General features: G+C 37.2%; 1 protein-coding gene across 8 annotated transcripts in view; it reads right to left on the minus strand.

Moving 5' to 3' along the window:
- PATJ (PATJ crumbs cell polarity complex component) overlaps positions 1 to 22,569 on the minus strand; it is a 352,466-nt gene that overhangs the window by 182,846 nt on the left and 147,051 nt on the right. For all 8 annotated transcript variants that reach the window (XM_045897546.3, XM_045897547.3, XM_045897545.3 and 5 more), the window contains one exon: positions 11,848 to 11,947. In XM_045897546.3, coding sequence (XP_045753502.2) covers positions 11,848 to 11,947 — 100 coding nt within the window. The remainder of the gene's footprint in view (positions 1 to 11,847; positions 11,948 to 22,569) is intronic.

Consider the following 22,569-nt stretch of genomic DNA (forward strand, 5'->3'; position numbering starts at 1 on the left):
CCCTCTCAAAGTAGATGCTGTACGTGCTTTTGTACTTTTATCAATTAAAAAATACTAAGGATTCTATAAAATTCAGCTTTGGCTATAAAATCTGACTAAACTCTGCTATTCAGCGCTGGCTTCTGGAAGGCTAAAAGATCTGAAAGATACTCGGACATCATTCAGGTCCTTCTGCATCCATGCAAGATCAGTAATCCTGGGACAGCATGGATTAACAAAAGAAAGTAACTGTGTATTAATGGCAATAACTCAAACAAGGTTGATGTTTTGATTTACTGTTAATGCCTAGGTTAGAACTCTTGATGTAACTTAGAGTGAAAAATTTCTTTATGTGTTTCATATGTTGAAATCCTTTCAGTTAATTGAAGTACAAATGCTCATTACTGTAAGAGTAACATACTATAAATAACTAAAGATGAGGGTGAAAGCTGCTACCATTTTGTATGAAAAATTAAAAAATTTTTTAAAAGGTTAAGTAGGAAAATATATTAACAGTTAATGTGAATTTTAAGAGAATTAACTCTCTAAAGAACATCGTGACCTTTGTGAATCAACAAATTCATAAATACTTAAATACTACAAGGCAGAATAAGGGAGATTAAGTCATGTCATAAACTTTGTAGGGCTGTTTGGCAAACTAGCACTCATATTAAAGTAATCTTTAAAAGCTATATTTTTAATTTTTATTTATTTTATTTTAAGGATTTTATTTATTTATTTGAGAGAGAGAGAATGAGAGACAGAGAGTATGAGAGGGAGGAGGGTCAGAGGGAGAAGCAGACCCCCTGCTGAGCAGGGAGCCAGATGCGGGACTCGATCCCAGGACTCCAGGATCATGACCTGAGCCGAAGACAGTCGCTTAACCGACTGAGCCACCCAGGTGCCCCTATATTTTTAATTTTTAAATTCCATTTGGACCATGAATTTTTCTCAAAAACTTCTCCTGTGTATTTTTCCTACATCGGGAGGAATGAAGTAAAACATCAACCCTGCAATGGTAAATTCCATTGGAAGAAAATAATCACAAAATCATATACCAATGCTTCTAGGATAATTCCACCTTTGGTCCAAAGAAAATATAAAAAAAAAGAAAGAGAAAAATACTCCAGAAAAAGGAAGTATTCCAAAATGCCTTTCTCGTCCAGTGATCCCAACTGGAAGTGGGAGCGTAGTGGTTTCACAGCACAAAATGGTGATCAGGGAGCAGCCTAGCTGTACAGAGTTGTTAATGAAGTATTGATCCTACCCAATAATGTTAAACTTAAAACACGTGTAAACATGTAAAAAATTAGGGCGCCTGGGTGGCTCAGTTGGTTAAGCGACTGCCTTCGGCTCAGGTCATGGTCCTGGAGTCCCTGGATCGAGTCCCGCATCGGGCTCCCTGCTCGGTGGGGAGTCTGCTTCTCCCTCTGACCCTCCCCCCTCTCATGCTCTCTCTGTCTCATTCTCGCTCTCAAATAAATAAATAAAATCTTAAAAAAAAAAAACATGTAGAAAATTAAGCTATAGTAAGTTTTACTAAAATTTCAATATATACATATGCCAGAAATTTCGTTCATTTTTTTTTTTTTTAAGTAGGCTCCACACCCAGTGTGGAGCCCAACATGGGGCTTGAACTCATGACCCTGAGATCAAGAGTCCGACGCTGAACCGACTAAGCCACTTGAGGGCCTGCAGAAATTTCATTCTGTAGTGACAATATTCAGCAAACACTGAAGAATGTTGTATTACTATTGATGAGACCGAAGAGTAGTAGCTAACATTTCTGGAATACTTTGCACATGTCACTTCCTATACAAGGATTTTATATACATTATCTCTTCTAGGCTCTCATAGCAACTCAGTGAAAGCAGTACTATTTAGTATCTCCATCTTACAAATGAGGACTCCAAATGGAAAGGATGCAGCCTGTTTCAAGTCAGATGGCTACTAGGGGACTTAATCAAGATGTTATTATGTATTATTTACATATAATATATACTGCTATAATTGCTGTTAGTGAAAAAAGCAGAACACATTTTTGTAGGTATATACACATATACATACACATATATTCACATGGGCAATGAATATTCCCTAGGCTATTTCACTGGAAATTGAATTATTCAGTCAAAGAACATGCACATTTAAATTTTTTATACATGCTGCCAAATGGGTCTCCAACAAGAGGTGCATGAATTCATATTCCTGCCAACAGTATGTAAGTACTCCTATTTCCTACAACCTCTCCAAAAATGAGCAATATTAATTTTTTAAATCCTAAGTAATGTGGTAGGCAAAAAAATGATTAACTTACATATCTCTCATTATTAGTGAGGTGGAAAAGACTTTTTGTATTTGTTGCCCAAATCTATTTCTTCTGTTACATACTGTCTGATCTTCGCTTGTTTTTCTATTGATGTACATGTCTTTTTCTTCTGACATGTATGTTTATGTATACATATTTTTTATTATCCCCCACTTTCATACTCTATTTTTTATACACGGATAAACTATTTCTACATCAGGATATAAATTTTGTGGGAGAATACCTAAGAACATTTTGAATATTTATTGGTAATGATACTGTTTAAAGATATATTTATTGTTATAATTGTTTTCAATTTTTATGTAAGTAAACTTATAATTATTTTCCTTTATAGTGTTAGTATAATAATATGAAAGGCCTTTCTTTGTGCCAAGATTACATTTTTAAAAATCTTTATAGACTTTTTATAGTATTTGTATGGTTTCAGTTTTTAGAAGCAAACAATATTCAAAATTAATTTCTAATTTTGATGAGAAATGGAGATCTCTACATTTTCCCCCTAATTATTACATATATCTCATCATTTATTGAATAATCCTATTTCTGCTATTTCAAAAAAGATTTTTATGTTCTAAATTCTTAATACCTGGGTTTATTTCTAGACCATTTTTATTTGCAAATACTAAATGGATTTAATAACTGCAGTTTTTTTTTTTTTTTAAGATTTTATTTATTTACTTATTGGAGAGGGAGAGAAACAGAACAAGCAGGGGGAGAGAGAGTGAGAAAGAGAGGGAGAAACAGGGTCCTTACTGAGCAGGGAGCCTGATGCAGGGCTCCATTCTAGGACCTCAGGAACATGACCTGAACCAAAGGCAGCTGCTTAACTGACTGAGCCACCCAGGCGCCCCTAATTACTGCAGTTGGAAACACTGTTTCTAATCAGAAGGGCTATTGGTACTCTGGGCAGGGTAACTCTTCATTGTATGGGACTGTTCCATGTAACACAGTGATCTTGGCAACACAACTAATAAATGACAGCAGAATCCTCCAACCATTTAGACCAGGGGACGCCTGGCAATGTATGGAGATCATCACAACTGGGGTGGGAGAGAGTGTGTTAATGGCATCTAGTGGACAGAGCCCAGGGATCTGTCAAACATTCTACAATGAAAGGAACAGCCTCCTTCCTCCACCCAACAAAGAATTATCTGGTCAAAATTCCAATAGTGCCAAGGTTGAGAAAAGCCGATTGAGATAACCAAAACATTCCCACTCGTTTCTATAAGCTCCAGGTTCAGTTTGAAAACCACCAGTTTAGAATATATTCAAATACGAGGAGAGAATTTTCAAAACTGTCTAGCATTTCATTTCCAAATCAATTTTCAATCACAGGCTATATATATTTAGGATTTGGACTCAAATTATCTTAAACTTACAGACTAATTTAAAAATAATTGAAATCTTTAATATACTTACTCTTCCAATCAGGAAAATAACATGTCTATATTTCTCCCCCGAATCTTCTTTAATAAAGTTCCACAGTTTTCTTTAAAAATAAGCTATAGCGGTTGTCAACCTATGGTCCATGAATTTTTTTTTTTTTTTAAGATTATTTTAATTTAGACAGAGAAAGCGAGAGCACAAGCAGGGGGAACAGTAGAGGGAGAGGGAGAAGCAGGCTCCCTGCCAAGCAGGGAGCCCGATGTGGGGCTCGATCCCAGGACCCTGGGATCATGACCTGAGCCAAAGGCAGATGCCTAACCATCTGAGCCACCCAGGTGCCCCTGGTCCATGAATTCTTAAATGAACTTCAGGACTTCCACTAAATAGGCAAAACGATGCCTATTTAAAATGAGGTGTGTGTGTGTAGGTGAGTGGGTGTGAGTGTACATGCGTGTGAGGGTGCATGCACGGGTAACAATGGTTTTGTGTATCTATATACATTTTTCGGGGGGGGATAGGTTTAGAGCTTTCATCACAGTTGTCAAAGAGTAAATGTCAAAAAGTTATTATGGATTACTGCCATGAGTTTTATATTTCTAATTGTATTATTCCTAGGTATTTTCTAGTTTGCCCGTTATCACTATTACATTTTTTTCAGTAATAATACAGATTAGACAATATTTTTATGTGTGCAATTCATATATAGCCTTATTTAATATTGCCAAATTTTGGGGGGGGTTGAATTTTTGAGATTGACTACAACACCATCTGTGAATAATCGTTCTCTAATTTTTTTCTTTTTGGAGAGGGGCAGAGGAGGTGAGCTCAATGCACTGCTAGATTCTTGAGGAGAGTAGAGCTAGCAAGCATCCTTGTCTTCTTCCAAATTTAGACGCAGGTTCTATTTATGGTAAGAAGAAGAGGGGTGTGGGGCGGGTTCCCCACCCCACTCCATGGAAATACATGTGAATTATCTATTAAGTCTTTTTAAAAATTAGAATATGTATGTATGTATATTTTAGGTATGACTATAAAGAATTTCTGAATAAATATGGTGAAGTGGACTGACTGCTAATGAGTAGGACTTTTTTTGGGGGGGTGATGAAAATGTTCTAACTGTTCTAAAATTGATAGTAGTGATGGTTGAACAATTCTGTAAATAAAAGCCACTGAGCTGCATACTTTAAGTAGATGAATTATATAGTAATGTGGATTGTATTTCAATAAAACTGTAATTTTCTAAAAAAGCAACGCCTCTAAGAAATATTGTGACTCCGAATAATTTGCTAATATATCACATTTCAGGGAGTCTTAGCTAATATTCAATCTTTGAAAAAATGAAATAAAATAAAAAAACACGAAGATGCAAGGTGTTAGTGATCTAATTTTTATTTGTATGGTGCAATTCACAGGATAATTTTATTATGCTTCAGAGCTTAAATATATACTTTTTACCAAATATTATGTATGACATAAAATTTGGTGGGATATGGAAGGCATCTGAGCAAAAGGGTGAATAATTAAACCAGGTCCTTTTTGAGAGAAAAAAAAATTAAGGTGGAAAAACAAAACACCAAAGGAGAGTACGCCAGTCTAAAATTAAAGTATTAAAAAAAAGGCTTTAAGAGGCCTTCAGCCTATGGTTCATTCACATCTTTGCTATACCACTTAAAAGCTAAGTGTCAAAGAAGTCAATTATATTCTGAGTTTCCAGAACCTAATATGCATCAAGAGACATGTCTATTGTAGGATTCTCACTGCTTCTTTATGATCACTCTCTTAGAGGTTACAAAAAGTCATTCCAAAACCTTCTGCTCCCTGATGTTTAAAAATGTAGTTGAAAGAATGAATACCAACAGGTTTGAAAGACGGGGTGAAGCAAAAGCATTTACTGTCTGGGATCAAAAGTGAACAAAGCAGGACTTTTTAGAGAGAGTGGCTTCTCTCCCTGGGGATCGATACTTTTATATAAGGTGAGGGGTGATATATTGGGGGAGAGAAGGCAAGCTGTTCTGGACAGAAGGCTCTGAAACTAGGTGGATGGTACAGCTCAGTAGAAAGGGTCTATCTGAAGCCCCACAAGCACACGTGGATTTTCATCACACTCCCGCCATCACTATGCAAGTCACATACCCTCCATCAGTAATTTGTCCCAAATACTGGATTTCTGTAATGTGCCAGGCCAAAACAAAGAGGATTACTAGACTCATGGAACGTGAAGGGAAAGACAGATATTAAACTAATAATCACATAAATAATCACATTTTGTTAAGTGATATAAAAAAAAAACCATACAAGAATATTTATTAGAATAAGGAGTGAGGGAAGGTTTTCCGAAGAAGGTGAGATTAAGCTGAAATCAGCAGAAAAGGTAAGATCTCCTTTCAAAGACTCTTTTGTAAATCAAATGAGAAAGCATTTAAAGACTTGGGGAAAATGTAGGACACATAGTAGGTACTCAGTAAATTGTGATTACAACTATATAGTTACTGAAACTGTGGCAATAAAAATGCAAAGGAAGCTACCAGTGTGGGAGAGATTGCGAAGATTAATCTAGGAAGAGAGATAATAAACATATGTGAAGTTTTAGTCTGGGATAAGGACTTTATGAAAAATTAAGAATATAAGGAAAAGGTCAGCCTTCAGGAAAAAACACGTTGTGTTTTTCGCAAAAGATTTAAAGTGCTAGTGGAAAAAAGACATGGTATCTTTTTTTTTTTTTTTTTTAAAGGTTTTGTTTATTTGAGAGAGAGAGAGACAGAGCACGAGCTGGGGAGAGGAGAAGCAGACGCCCCACGGAGCAGGGAGCCTGACACAGGGCTCGATCCCAGGGTCCCGGGATCATGACCTGAGCCGAAGGCAGCAGCTTAACTAAGCCACCCAGGTGCACCCCCTCTTTTTTAAGATTTATTTATTTCAGAGAGTATGGTGAGGGTCCGAGGGAGAGGGAGAGGGGAAGCAGACTCCCCAATGAGCTCAGGGCCAGGACACGGGGCTCAATCTCACCCTGAGATCATAACCTGAGCTGAAATCAAGAGTTGACACTTGGGCGCCTGGGTGGCTCAGTCGTTAAGCGACTGCCTTCGGCTCAGGTCATGATCCCAGGGTCCTGGGATCGAGTCTCGCATCGGGCTCCCTGCTTGGCAGGAAGCCTGCTTCTCCCTCTCCCACTCCCCCTGCTTGTGTTCCTGCTCTCGCTATCTCTCTCTGTGTCAAATAAATAAAATCTTTAAAAAAAAAAAAAAAAAGAGTTGACACTTAACCAACTGCACCACCCAGGCACCCCAACAGCCAACTGAAAACAGGTCAGGATACCAGAGAGAAGTTATGGCTAAAAATGAAGATTTTAAAGTCACCATGTGATAGTGAACTGAGTGATACTTCATGCCGTCAGTGACCCTGAACCTTTGAGAAGACCTTTAAATTTAGGTATTAAAGACTATTACCATAAAGTTAAGTCTGGGAAGTTCTGTACCATTGGTAATCTCCCTTTGACAAATCCTGCAGGACCTATAATGGCAGTTTTTCGACAGCTAAAAATGTATGTAGATATTGTTTCTTAATTCTTGTTTCATAATTATTAAAATTTAAGCATTTTTCATTCAATTGACAGACAAACTTCCTATAATTAGACACCAGAATGTCATGAATTATGTCCAACTATGCAAGATAAGGGATCTATGACGTAAATACCTATCATGTACCAAACTTTCTATATGAGTTGTAACATTTAATTCTCTTTTTTAAAATATTATTTATTTGAAAGAGAGTACACGAGAGAGAGCAAGGGCAAGGGGGGAGTGGGGAGGGGCAGAGGGAGAGGGAGAAGCAGATGCCCTGCTGAATAGGGAGCCCGATGTGGGACTCGATCCCAGGATCCCGGGACCACGACACGAGCTGAAGTAGATGCCTAACAGACTGAGACACCCAGGCGCCCCAACATTTAATTCTCATAACAATCTCCACAATCGTTATTTTTATCAAGTATTCTTTTTCTTCTTATCGGTTTTATGTTACTAGTTCAGTGGTTGCTTCCATGATTCTGACCTCAACCTCTCAGTATCATTCCACATCTGGCCACTGACATTCAGTGACAAAACCCTTCTTGCAACACGTTCTTCTCTTAAACAGCCTGACTCTACAATCTCCCGGAAATGTTCTTATGCTAGGACGCTCCTCTGCTGGTTCACGAGGCCCATGCTGGGTTTGCTTTCTGTCGCTGTCTACACATCTCTCCTAAGCAAACTCACCAGCTCCCATTAAATGCCAGCTTGGTTTTCTGAATATGGTCCCTGGATGAGAAGTATCGGCATCAGCTGGGAAATTATTAGAAAAGGAAATTATTGGGTCCTCCTAGATGAGAAGAATCAGAAATTGAGAATGGGCCCAGCAACTAGTGCTTTTACAAGCTCTGTAGGTTCCTTTGATGCACTCTGAAGTTTGGAAACCAGAGCTATAGATTAGTGTTTTTCATATTGCAGGTTGCGACTTGGTAGTCAAGAAATAAACTGAGCTGCAAACAGCATTTTAAAAAATGAAACAGAATAAAAAAAATAAAGTTTTTCATATGTTATAAAAGTAAGTAATATTTTGTGAAACCTTTGTTTCGATTATAAATGCACTAAGTGTGTGTGTACACATCTATACTTGATTGTAAAGATTTTATTTATTTATTTGACAGAGAGAGAGCGAGCGAGAGAGGGAACACAAGCAGGGGGAGTGGGAGAGGGAGAAGCAGGCTTCCTGCTGAGCAGGGAGCCCAATGCGGGGTCGATCCCAGGATCCTGGGAACATAACCTGAGCCGAAGGCAGACGCTTAATGACTGAGCTACCCAGATGTCCCTATACTTGACTGTTAAGTAAAATATAGGTTACTATGGATCACAATCTGGAAAAAAAAAAAAAAAATCTGATCTATAGGACTATATAAGCCAGCTCTTTGATTCCTTCTTGTCACTTTGGTCTTATCTTGGCCTTTCTTTCCCATTCTACTTAATGTTGACTCCTCCAAAGCATTTATTCTCACACTATGTTGAATATTTTATTTAGACTATTTATCAATATTTTAACTATCTTATTGTTTATAATCTTTCTCTCCCACTAGAATATAAGCTAATAGGAAGAGAGATCTTATTCCCCACTATGTTCCCAATACCTAGAACAATGTCTGCCCACCTATAATATCCACTCAATAAACATTTTATGGCAGGATGAAGTTTATGACTAAGTAACTTAGCAAAGCTCACCTAAGTTAAATTATTTTTTAAAGATTTTATTCATTTATTCATGAGAGACAGAAAGAGAGAGGCAGAAGGAGAAGCAGGCTCCCCATTGAGCAGGGAGCCCAATGCAGGTCTCAATCCCAGGACCCCAGGATCACGACCTGAGCCGAAGGCAGACACTTAACTGCCTGAGCCATCCAGGTGCCCCAGATTTTAACTATACTTTAAAATCCTATGTGTCTCATGTCTGTGATCTCTCTAATGCAATCACCACTTCCTGGTGGTCCTAAGGCTTGGATTCCAGCCATCCACTTCACAGTCCTGGACCATACTTAGTTTGGGACAATAAGAATCTGGTAAGACAGTGAACCAATCTACTCTTAGTTTTAGATAGAGGAACAGAGTAGTCATTTCATGAGATTAAAAAGCCATGGGATCCATTTCACAAAGAAATATAAGAAAGCTAGAGGCTTTAGGCTCACCTACATTTTAAATGTGAACTATCTAACACCCCATACAGTTCAAACTCTTCTGCAGAAAGATGAACAGTGAATTCAATGGGAAGGGAAAAGTATGCTGAGAAGGAAAAAATTAGAGAGCAAAACAAATGGGAAGTCATATTCACAGCCCAAATATATTTGCTGGAGAATCTGTGAAATGTTATGGCTATAAGATGATTTAGGAATTAGAAGTCTTTTTCTGCATGCAGTGCAAATCGGTGCCTTCCTGAACCCCACTAATGCTGTGAATTTGTTTGTGCACATGTGTGAACACATATATACATGACTGGAACTTGGGGGAGGGTGCGCTCTTCTATCTTAAGGCCTCAAAGTGATATTCACTAGATAACCCCAAGCACTTTGTACCTACTTCTGCCATAGTAAATGAGACTTAAGTTAACGGGAAGTATAGAAGAAGAGTACAGGCTCTGGAGTCAGAGAGTCTGGGTTTAAATCACATTTCTACTACTTACCGGCTATGTAACTTTGAACATATTCCTTAATTTTTCTGAGCCTCAGTTTATTTGTATAATTAGAGATCTCACAGGTTAGTATATCGATTGGGTTAATAATACATAAAGGCCCGGCACATCGATACCAGAGTGCTTACTAGATATCACAATCCTTATACCAAACTCTTCAAATCCTTTTCTCCTCAGATTCTAACAACCCTATGAGGAAGATTATTACAAGACTTCCCTTCCCCTATTACAGATGAGCAAGTGTGAGCCATGAAGGGGTTAACTTGTCCATGAATTCACAACTAAATAGAACTAGGATTAGAACATAGTCTTAGTCACATGCTAAGCCAGATTTCCTAACAACTATGCAGATATGGGCATTCTAGCATCCCAGAAATTATGAATAACCAATGAGATATCTCCACTCAGCTGCAGCTGTCCTGATACCTGTATCAGAACAAGGGCTTGTGTTACATGTGCGCACACACCTATCAATCATCTCCATCATGTGTAACTCTCCAAAAGAGGTGGAGAAACAAAGCACTGCAGCACATTGATCAAATTTTGTTCCCTTCTAGGTTAGTGACCCCAACAAGAAAAAAGGAGCTATGTTTTAATTCTTTCATAACAGATTTACTTAACACTGTTGGGAAAAAAGCAGTCGGCTTTCAACAGAGATCTGTTGAATTAATGAAGAAATAATGCACCAGAAAGGGCTGTATAAAATCAAAGTGCAAATCAATTTTTTATAAAGCCAACTAAATAATTATAAACATTATCTATTTATATTCAAATTTATATACATACTACTGTATTTAGAAAAGTATCAAGTTGGGGTGCCTGGGTGGCTCAGTTGGTTAAGCGACTGCCTTCGGCTCAGGTCATGATCCTGGAGTCCCGGGATCGAGTCCCGCATTGGGCTCCCTGTTTGGCAGGAAGTCTGCTTCTCCCTCTGACCCTCCTCCCTCTCATGCTCTCTGCATCTCATTCTCTCTCTCTCAAATAAATAAATAAAATCTTCAAAAAAAAAAAAAGTATCAAGTTATAAAAATCAACATAATAATTATTAGTAAGAGCTATAATACTTGTTGAAATTTTACTATATGGCAGGCTAAAGGCTTTATCACCTTGTTTTAATCTTTACCACACACCTCTGAAGGAAGAACCATGATTTTTATAGAAGAGGGTATGCTGAAGGTCATAATTTTAACTCCTTCGATATCTATATCAAACTTTTTCTAAATTGTGGAAGGAACAAGATTATTTTTAAAAGAACATTTACATATTTCACAAACCATAAAATCCACCCATTTAAATATATAATCCTGGGGTTTTACTATATTCACTATCACCACAATCTAATTTTAGGGTATTTTTCATCCTCCCCCAAAAAATTCCATGTACAACAGCAATCGGATCTAACTATATATACTTTACATGCATAAAAGAGATGCAAATTCTTTTAAATAAAGCCTCCATTAAATATATGTATGAATGTATATTTGATACAGTTAATGCAAAGAAAATCATGAAAGGAACTGTAAAGGAGAAAATATGACTCGGGTCTTTTCTAATTTTGTATTAGCAACATCACCAATGGTTTGAATAGAGCAAGTAATCAAGAGCTGACATCCACATCCAACTCAGATTACTGTGGGTCAAACTGAGAGTTAAAGGACTTCTTAGCATTTTCACATTCACATCCAAATATTAAGATTAGGAGGAAATGTAGATAAAATAGTGTATAACCCACTGCCTTTGATATTCACTCCAATACTATATTAGTGTTAAGGAGGAAAGTTTAGGAAAATAAAGTCATAAAAGGAGATATAACATTTTCCTTTTCAGCATGATATGCTTATGCACATTTTTCCAAGAACCCACAGCATTGCATTTGATAATTGACAATACTCCTGAAAGCACAATTAAATGAACTCCGCATTCACTTCAAAAAATGAAAAGGAACTCACTGTTGGTAAATGCATATTCTTCTTCATTTTCGTCACTGTCCTCAGACGGAGCTTTATAAGGAGGTGGCAGTTTCACTGGAGGTGGAGCTGTTCCTTGTCTCTGAAAATGCAAAATTTGAGAGAAGGTTAATTGCCTTTGCACAATCCTCTTCCTCAATGACAAACAGGTTAAAAAAATAATCTGGAAATATTTTGACTGAATCCAACTTCAGTCATATAACAAGGACTGTAAAACAATTTGTTTTCTTATATTTATGTTATTATGTAAGTGACTGTGATGTAAGCACACCACTACAGAAAACAGGAATTCAAAAGCACAGCATTTAAGACTGTTGACCTACCCAGAAGAATGCATTCCTTTCCCCAGTGAGAAAGCCAATTATGTATATTTTATTTACAGTTACCAACCAAATAATCCAAATGAAAAACATTTCAAAATCCACTGTATTTTTACATTTATTTAAACTGTTCATCAAATTGTAGAAGGTACAGATTTCATTCTTTAAAAAATAGCTGAAATGAAATGCTAAGATTTTCTAACTGAAAAAATATTCATCTGTAATTTATAGTCAACACACATTTTAATGTTTTAAAAAAGAAAGAAATCTTTATGATGAATACTTTTTGTATTTCGGTGTAAGTATTCTCTAAATTTACACACCACATGATACAGCACATAAATATTTGGTTCGGACTTAATTAAAGCAAAACAAAACTCAATGATCAGATTACCTTCACAGAATGCAGACATTTTCTTGAACGCTGGGAAAAATAAAACATGCTAAAGTTTATGGAGGTCCAAGCTGCTAAAAAGAATAGGAGCTGATATACGCAAGCACTCCACAGATACCAAAATAACTGGACTAAGATTTTGTTTTGCTACAGGGTTTCAGTAAGTACATTCAATTATGATTTACATGACAAAACCACTAATGGCAGGATACACCCCAGTAAATGGACAATGACTGGTCCATTACAGAAAGCAGGCATGTAATAAATTCCTCCAAAGCAGAAAACACTCTCTGCGATCCATAAACAAAAACACACACCCAAATTTATTTAACATAATGTCTAACCAAAGCAGCACTTCATCTATATGTAGAAAATTCAAAAATCAGTAAAATGCAGGAGTGATGAAGAAAGAGAAGATGCCAAATACAAAATGCCTATTAAGCAACAAAAGAATACAGAAATGTGATCATGCTGTATCTTTATTCTTCCTTGGAAAACCTTAGAAGTGAGTTAAATGAAGAGTAAAAAAGACAAATGGATTCCTTTCAGTAAACCTTTTCCTCAGAACCACATCATTCTAGGTCAAATTAATAGTTGGAACAAGGACAGCCAGCTTTTAATATTGAGAGAGAATTCTCTTTGACAGTGTTTTAAAAACATATTTCAGAGGAAACTGTTTACACCACTGATTTATTAAAATTAAATTCTCCAACACTGTGGAAAAGAATATAGAATAAGCATGTCTTGGTGACCCTAAAGTTTGAATGTGGGTTGCCATATACCTGGGGCATCTTTCTACTGTACATGAGGGAAGGTTATAGGCAGGACCTGGCTCTCTCTGTGGCAATGAAGGCTGGAGCAAGGTACATACAAGGAGGCCAGGTGAATGTAATCTCCATGAGGGCAGAGAACAATAGTGTCGTATCCTCACTCTGAGAACAGTGTCCAGTACGAAGCAGGCCTCCCTTAACTATATGCTGAATGAGTAAATAACTGGTTGTCAGTCATGCCAATTAGGTCTTCTAACATATTACCTTCTAGAAAAATGACAATGATGGAAAAGGTTCTTGTCCAATAGCAGTGCATATTAATTTTGTCTGGTAGAGATGCAAATTATTTTAGTCCTGTAGAAAGGATAACTCCAAAGGTTATGGTTTTATTTCCCTGTAAGACGTTAACCAGTTTTGTATCTAAATTTGAATCTAACTTATGTATTCTTTCTTTCTTTCTCTCTCTCTCTCTCTCTCTCTCTCTCTCTTGCTCTCGCTCTCTCTTTCTTTGACACAGAGGGAGAGCGCACAAGGAAGGGAAGGGCAGGCAGGGGGAGGGAGAAGCAGGCTCCCCGCTGAGCAGGGAGCCCCCTATGTGGGGCTTGATCTGAGGACTCTGGGATCATGACCTGAGCTGAAGGCGGATGTCTAACCGACTAAGCCACCCAGGCACCCCTGCATTCTTTCTTTGAACAATTAATAAATACTTCACTGTCTCCAGTTCTCTCTGAACCAGGCTAACCATCTTGTTGGTTCCCTCGTTAATGAGTTAAGTAAATAAATGTACATTTTGCATAATTTTATAGGTCACATTTTTATTTCTTAAATTATATTTTGTCAGTTATGGAAGTCTGTTCAAGTAGACTCACCTTCAAGAACCAGTTAAACAGTTACGCCTGAAATATGCAATTCATGAACTGCATAAGCCCATATACATGATTTTTTGGCACCCACAGTAAATCCCCAGTGGCAACAGAACTTTGTCTTTTTGACTCCGTTTCTCTTATTTCCAACCCTATGATTTTGTTTCTGATACTAAGCCAAGTTTGGCTCTGATTTGCACTTGGGCTATAAGTTATTTCCCATTAGTAGCAGCAATAAATGGAGTTTGGTGTTACGGTCTAACAATTTAGTGGTATTTGAGGGTCTATTATATATTGGTTCTACAGGGATCTATTCTCTATAGGGTGAGAGACAACAGCAAAGGTTGTTACTCTTTGTTTGCCTGTTGGTAAGTTTTTGTATACTAACAGGTCTTGAGTCCAATGGAAATAATAGCTTTTCGACATACAGACCAGGGGGCTTGTGTACTTCTCAGTTTACATGTGTCTTATGGCTGAAGCTGCAGGATAGGAGCTGAAAGTGCTCTGTGTAGCTGAAAGTGAGGAAAGCCCTTATGTCTCACTGTGAGAAATATTTTCCTACCTTCAGAGGATGCTAATAAATTAGAAAAAAAATCTTTCTGATCGGTTTGAAGAGACTAATAAGCATTGTTAAATCTAATATTCCCAGAGTTTTTCAGAAAATAGTAAAACTAAACTCACATTACCTTAGATGTGACAGCCTTTTAATTAAAAACCAAAATCCATTTTTACAAAAACCAGTAACTCAGAAGCATTTTAATGTGACAATCCAGATTCACAATATCAAAGTGATTTGGTGATTTAAATTTAGAAACAGTTCTACTTTCTTCCTGATATCCTTGATCTTACTGATGTGGTGTATAAAGCAAAAATATGTAAGACTGTAAAAACATTTACAACAATGTTGCATGATCCCCACATGTCTACATACTATGTATGTATACAGATATATTTACATATTGCAGAGTATTGTCAGGTAGTTCTAAGACCTAACACAATGTGGAATATCATGAGAGAACACTATCATCTGTTGCTGTTAAGAATAATCAAAGATGGGGCGCCTGGGTGGCTCTGCGTCTGGCTAAGCGTCTGCCTTCAGTTCATGTCATGGTCCCGGGGTCCTGGGATCAAACCCCGCATTGGGCTCCCTGCTTGGCAGTAAGCCTGCTTCTCCCTCTTCCACTCCCCCTGCTTGTGTTCCCTCTCTCGCTGTCTCTGTCAAATAAATAAATAAAATCTTAAAAAAAAAAAAAAAAGAATAATCAAAGAGCACATCCTGTAACATTCTAAGTGCCACCAGGAAGATCACAAGAAATGATTTTGATCTTTGCAAAAACCTTCATGATGTTCTCCTTAGCCCCAGGCTAAGCATGTCCAGATTTCTCACTTGAAATAGATGCACGTCTTCACACACCTTACGGAGGAATAATTTAAATATAATAAAATGTACTCCATTTAAGTACTTACTTGGAATAGATACATTTTTATAAGTTTAACATGACTGTATTTTTAGGGACTATTATGTTTGGTGGGAGACGACACTTTCATTTGGGTAGTACATAAAAAGAAAAGAGAACTAACAGTAGGAGACTACTTCTCTGTGAACGAACATCTCCCACTTGTGTTCGTGTCCGTGACTCCTTTAAGACAAAGAATATATGATGTAAACCTGAAGAAAATTTTAGAAGGAAAATACCAAAGAGTTACGAGGATATAGTTAATATTAGTATGTCTATGACTCCTGATGGCCTGTCTTTTCACACTCTGTGATGAGAAACAGCACAGACAATAGTGAACTGAAACAAAACAAGAAAAAAACTAGGAATTTATTCAAGACCTGTTTATGTATTTTTTGGTGTTTTTTTGGGGGGGGGTAACTTAGTTTCTTAGTCACACTCTCTTTTTTTAAAATGTGAATGATCTCAAGCCAAAATTTAGATTTCTAGCCTACACCTGTCCTAGTAATTGGCTTCAGGTACTTTTTTTTTTTTAAGATTTATTTATTTATGAGGGGGGAGTGAGGGGGGAGGGGGGTAGAGGGAGAGGGAGAGAGAGACTCTTAAGCTGACTTGTAGCTGAGCATGGAGCCCCCTGATATCATGACCTGAGCCGAAATCAAGAGTCAGGCACTTAACTGTGCCACCCAAGTGTCCCATTTCAGGTGTTTTTTATCGTGTCTTTTTTGATTGTCTAGGTAATTCTAGAGAACATGCACTGCTTTTGTATTAAGGAGGAAATAATGCATAAAAGGAATTACTTCTAATGATACTTTTTAAAGAGATAATATAATTAGTAATCATCTGACCTCCCAACTTTGGGAAGGTCCCCCTGTCTGCATCCTGCACATGCTTCTATCATCATAATTATACTTCTATTTATTTCACTACGTGTCACATTCACTGGTGCACCTCTTGGAGTAAAGATGCTTCATCATTCCAGAAGGTAGTATAGTGCTTGGCATGTAAACTGTGATTTCAGAGAAGAGACACAGTAAAGTACATCCTGTAACCACTGAAAACAATTAAGTACAATCTTGTAACCACTGAAACATCATCCTGTAATAGAGACACAGACACTGGTATGACTTCTCTCATTGCAATGTTAACTCAGTGGTTATTCTCTATACCAAAGAATTCAGCTGGACCGACTTTCGTGACTTTTGGTTATTACCGAGCTCTTACTGCATTTTTAAAATTTGAATGCAAATATCCTTGCTTTGTATTGAGATTCAATTTGGTTTAATGGAACAGGCCAAAATTGGTAAGAACCATATATTTATCTTTTTCCTTCCTGGGATCTTAAGTGGAATTATCCTGAATCAACTAAATTACCTTATTCCCTAAAGTAATTAAATTAGTCACCAGTTTATTCATTTGGGTGTGGTTATTACCTATGTCCCTACAGACTAATCCCTTGTCTACTTCCTTTATGACGTTATATCCCCAGACTGCTGCAGTCTTAACTGCCACACTATATATAGGATTCCAATAGACATTTGATGAATGCTCAGATCTTTGAATCAAGATATGAACTGACAAGGGGCGCCTGGGTGGCCCAGTCCTTAAGCGTCTGCCTTCGGCTCAGGTCATGATCCCGGGGTCCTGGGATCGAGCCCCATATCGGGCTCCCTGCTCGGCAGGAAGCCTGCTTCTCCCTCTTCCACTCCCCCTGCTTGTGTTCCCTCTCTTGCTCTCTGTCAAATAAATAAATAAAATCTTTAAAAAAAAAAGATATGAACTGACAAAATTCCAGCAAGAGGATAGACTAATTATTCTGAGAAATCCATCTGAACCACAAAAAGATAACAGATAAACTTTAAAAAATGTGCTTTTATAACATGTGACTGAAGCCAGAAACAACCATAAATCCCAAATTGTAAGGTAAAATGGGGCACAGGAAGGCGGCATTTGCCCAGAGGGTATGTGCCATTCCTGGTAACCTAAAGCCAGAGGTGTTTTGTTTTGTTTTGACCTTTACTCACTCAGCCAGTATATACTGTGTGTCTATGAGGTGCTGGGCAGTGTTCTGGGCAACGGAGACAGAGTAATGATGAGACAGATGAGCTCCCTGTCTTCATGGGGCTTCGTTTCCAGCCCCTCTCAGATGCCACATTTTGTGGGTCTTCATGTCTTATCCCCAAATTGCTTTAAGGTAGTAGTCACCGAATTCTCCATTGTTTGCCTTGCTCCACTAGAATGGAAGCTCCAGGAGGACAGGGAATTTTTGTCTATGAAAACTTCATTGTTATGTACTGACATGAAAAAATACACACATTTTAAAGTGTACAATGTGAATTCATCACCATAATCAGGATGATGAATATAATCATCAGTCCCAAAAGTTTCTCCGTGCCTCTTTTTAATCCCTCCTCCTTCCTGCCCCTTTCCCTGGTCCTCCATTCTCTTGAACTACTAATCTCCTTTTTGTCAGCATTGGTTTTATTTTTCTAGACATTTAATCCCTGTAAATAAAGGCTGTTGCCTTGCAAAGGCTGAGAAAGATTTCTGCAAGTAATGACCTGGATCATGTACATAACTAGTATTTCTACAAGCCATAACCATGGTCTTCCGGAATCTACATATTATCTGTGTCTACTAGTGATTGCCAAAAACAACTACACAATCCTGAACACACAGCATATGCTACTGCTAATCTGATTATAATCTATGTGATTAAAATCTCAATTCAAAGAAGGTGGCCAACCAAGCTAAAATACAACCCTATAATTTGGTAAGGAATCTAATGTTATTTTTTCTTATCCTTTTTAAGAACCCTTCCCCCCAAATCCTCAAGTAACCTTGATTGAGCCCTGTGTACATGTCCACAAAGTTTTCCCAAGTGTTCAATTCAGTTATAGTTTTTTTTTTTCCTTTAACAGGGTGAAACCTACAATGGATGAAGTTTAAAAAAAACAACAAATCAAACAAACCAAAATCTTGACCACAGAAGATAGTAAGGTTATTTCCTGGCGTTAGCCTTAGCTTGAGGTGGAAAAAAAGAAAAAATGTATTCCCTCAGAATTCCTTACAAGCTCAGACCCTCTCAGGTTGGAGACCTGATTTCATTCTATGTGTGGCTCAAAAATTTCCAAGCTAAAAACCAGGCAAACACAAAAATAAAGTTGGCAAAGATTCAGTGATACTAGATGAAATAGGTGTTTGGGCATTACTAAATAATGTCACATATGAATAAAGATAGTTTAATAAAACTTGTAGACACCTAATAAATTAACTTGAAAAAGTATAAAATAAAAACTGAAAAACCACATGAAAAAGACTAATTTTACTATCAAAATGGGAGATTGTTAGATTACAATGCCCTCCCCGACAAAAAAACACCAGTAAGTATGTAGAGTATCTGAATAACTTAATTAATTTGCTCTAGTGACTTTGTATATAAACCTATATCCAATAACTATCATGTTAGGAGTGCCTGGCTGGCTCAGTCGGTGTGACTCCTGATCTTGGGGTTTTGAGTTCGAGCCCCATGTTGGGTGTAGAGATTACTTAAAAATAAAATCTTTAAAAAGAAAAACTACTGTGCTATTCTTTTAAATCACAGATATACATTTATAACTGAGAATGTGATAGGCCATAAGAAGTCTCACCTAATGTAAAAGAATGTTACATAAATCACAATCTCTGATTATAATGGAAATACATTAGAAAATAGTAAGTTTTTAAAACCATTCACGTGGAAATTTAAAAATACATTTCTAAATAAATTTGGGTAAAAAGAAATTGTGGGGACTAAAAAAAGAACAGTACTGAATAATAGATATTCAACTTAAAATCTTGGGACATAAAGAGTGACTCAGAAGGAAATGTATGGTCTTAAAAAATTAATAAACTCTACAACTATCTAAAGATTACGGCAGGGTGGGGGTGGGGTGAGTAGAAGAAGAAAACCAAACAAAGTAAGGCAATATAAAGATGAGAACAAAAGGATGCCTGGGTGACTCAGTTGGTTAAATGTCCGCCTTCGGCTCAAGTCACGATCCCAGGGTTCTGGGATCAAGTCCTGCATCAGGCTCCTTGCTCTGCAGGGAGTCTGCTTCTCTCTCCTCTTCTCCCTCTGTGTGTGTGCTCTCTCTCTCTAGTTCTCACTGTTTCTCAAATAAATAAATAAAATATTAAAAAAAGAAAAAAAAGAACTATGGATAGAGCATGGATAATTCAAGCTAATAAACAACTTTGGGGCACCTGGGTGGCTCAGTCGGTTAAGCCTCTTGCCTTCAGCTTAGATCATGATTTCCGGGTCCTAGGACCGCGCCCCCTGTCAGGCTCTCTGCTCAGCGAGGAGCCTGCTTCTCCCTGTCCCTCTGCCTCTGCCTGCCACTCCCCCTGCTTGTGCTCTCTGTCAAATAAATAAATGAAATCTAAAAAAAAAAAAAAGATAAACTTTATACCAACAAATGTAAAAAATTAAGTGATATCAATATTCCTAGAAAAGAATCAATAACCATAACTGACATGACTCCAGGTGAAATAGAAAAATCTGAATTGTTCCATAATTATTAAAGAACCAATAAGCATTTTAGATTTTTCCCACATAGAAAACCCAGGCCCAAAATGGCTTCACAGGCTAGTATGACCAAAGACTTAAGGAATGAATAATTACCACTTTACACAAATGCTCAGAGAACAAAAAAAGAAGAAATACACCTACTATTCATTTTAGCAGTCTCATATATTCAAAAGCAGATAGAATAGCACTTAAATGGGAAATTCCAGGCCAATTTCATTCATAGCCACAGATGCAAAAATTCTAAAGGAAATAATGCCAGCAATGGGGGGGGGGGATATGATCAAATTAAGTTTAATCCAAGAATTCAAGATTGGTCTGAGATTATGAAATCTATTACTATAATTTACCACATTAAGGGATTCAAGGAGAAAAAAATGTATACATACACAATTATTTCAGTGAATGGATAATATATCTGATAAAATTCAATGCCAATGCCATTCATGATAAAAAATTCTTAGCAAAGGGGCACCTGGGTGGCTCAGTCGTTACGTGTCTGCTTTCTGCTCAGGTCAGGATCCCAGGGTCCTGGGATCAAGCCCTGCATCAGGCTCCCTGCTCCACGGGAAGCCTGCTTCTCCCTCTCCCACTCCCCCTGCTTGTGTTCCCTCTCTCGCTCTGTTTCTCTCTGTCAAATAAATAAAATCTTAAAAAAAAAAATTCTTAGCAAAATAAGAATGAAAGGGGTAATTCCTTAACTTGAAGGATTATCTACAAACATTTACAGCACACATCATATTCAATGGTGAAGTATTAAAAGCAATTTCTTAAGGGCGCCTGGGTGGCTCAGTCGTTAAGCGTCTGCCTTCAGCTCAGGTCATGATCCCAGGTTCCTGGAATCGAGTCCCACATCGGGCTCCCTCCTCGGCAGGAAGCCTGCTTCTCCCTCTCCCACTCCCCCTGCTTGTGTTCCCTCTCTCGCTGTGTCTCTCTCTGTCAAATAAATAAATAAAATCTTTAAAAAAAAAAAAAAAGGCAATTTCTTAAATATCAGGAGGAAAACCAACAAAAATGTTAGCTATTATTACTTCTTTATTAAACAGTGGTTTTAGTAAATATAAAAAGATTGGAAAAAAGGGGAGAAGAAAAATGCCTTTATCCAGAGTGATTACTATTACATGGACAGAAAATCCAGAAATAAAATTCTACATAGTATTAGAATTTGAGATCCATATTCTTATTAAAATTATATACATTTATAGAGGACATAATGACCCTAGAAGCCTCTACATATAGTATTTAAAATATTTAGTAAGTTTATCTTTAGGTGGTGGGATTATGAGTGATTTTATTTGTTTCAGTCTTTCAGTGTTTCCAGTGTTCTGCATTGGACTATTTTATTTTATAAAAGAATAATGGGGGGCACCTGGGTGGCTCAGATGGTTAAGCATCTACCTTTGGCTCAGGTCATGATCCCAGGGTCCTGGGATCCAGCCCTACATTGGGCTTCCTGCTCTGTGGGAAGTCTCCTTCCCCCCCTCCTTCCTGCTCATGCTCTAATTTCTGTCTCTCTCAAATATATAATTTTTAAAAAGATAAAAAAAAAAAAGAATAATGGAATAATGTTACAAGATGTCAAATAAATACATAAAAAAATCAATTTTATGTCTACATACTAGCAACAAACAGAAAATGCAACTTAAAATACTTAAAAGCAGGGGCGCCTGGGTGGCTCAGTTGGTTGAGCGACTGCCTTCGGCTCAGGTCATGATCCTGGAGTCCCGGGATCGAGTCCCGCATTGGGCTCCCTGCTTGGCAGGGAGTCTGCTTCTCCCTCTGACCCTCCTCCCTCTCATGCTCTCTGTCTCTCATTCTCTCTCTCTCAAATAAATAAATAAAATCTTTAAAAAAATAATAATAATAAATAATAAAATAAAATAAAATAAAATACTTAAAAGCAATACAAAATGTAAGAGTATCTAGGAATAAAAAAAAAAAGAGTATCTAGGAATAAACCAAAGATTTACAATACCTTTCTCAAGAAAATCATAAAATTGAAAAAAAAAAAAAAGAATTTAATATATAGACAGATATACCATGTAAATGATTAAAAAGGTTGGATATCATAAAGATATAATTTCTTTACAAATTAATCTACAGATATGATACAATTCCCATCAAAATCATCAAAGAGATTTTTTTGTGGAATTTGACAAGCTAGTCTTAAAATTCATAGGGAAAAGAAAAAGGATACAAATAGGTAAGACACCTCTAAAGAAGAAGAAATATGTAAAGGAAATTGCTCTACTAGAAAACAACATTTATTATCATTAGGCTTTAAGAACTGAGCTAGTATAGCATTTGTGCTGGGATAGACATGGGGAACGAAG

This window comes from Mirounga angustirostris, unplaced genomic scaffold (assembly GCF_029215605.1).
Source record: "Mirounga angustirostris isolate CCGP_5_RB_7025 unplaced genomic scaffold, mMirAng1.0.hap1 SCAF_4, whole genome shotgun sequence".
NCBI lineage: Eukaryota > Metazoa > Chordata > Mammalia > Carnivora > Phocidae > Mirounga > Mirounga angustirostris.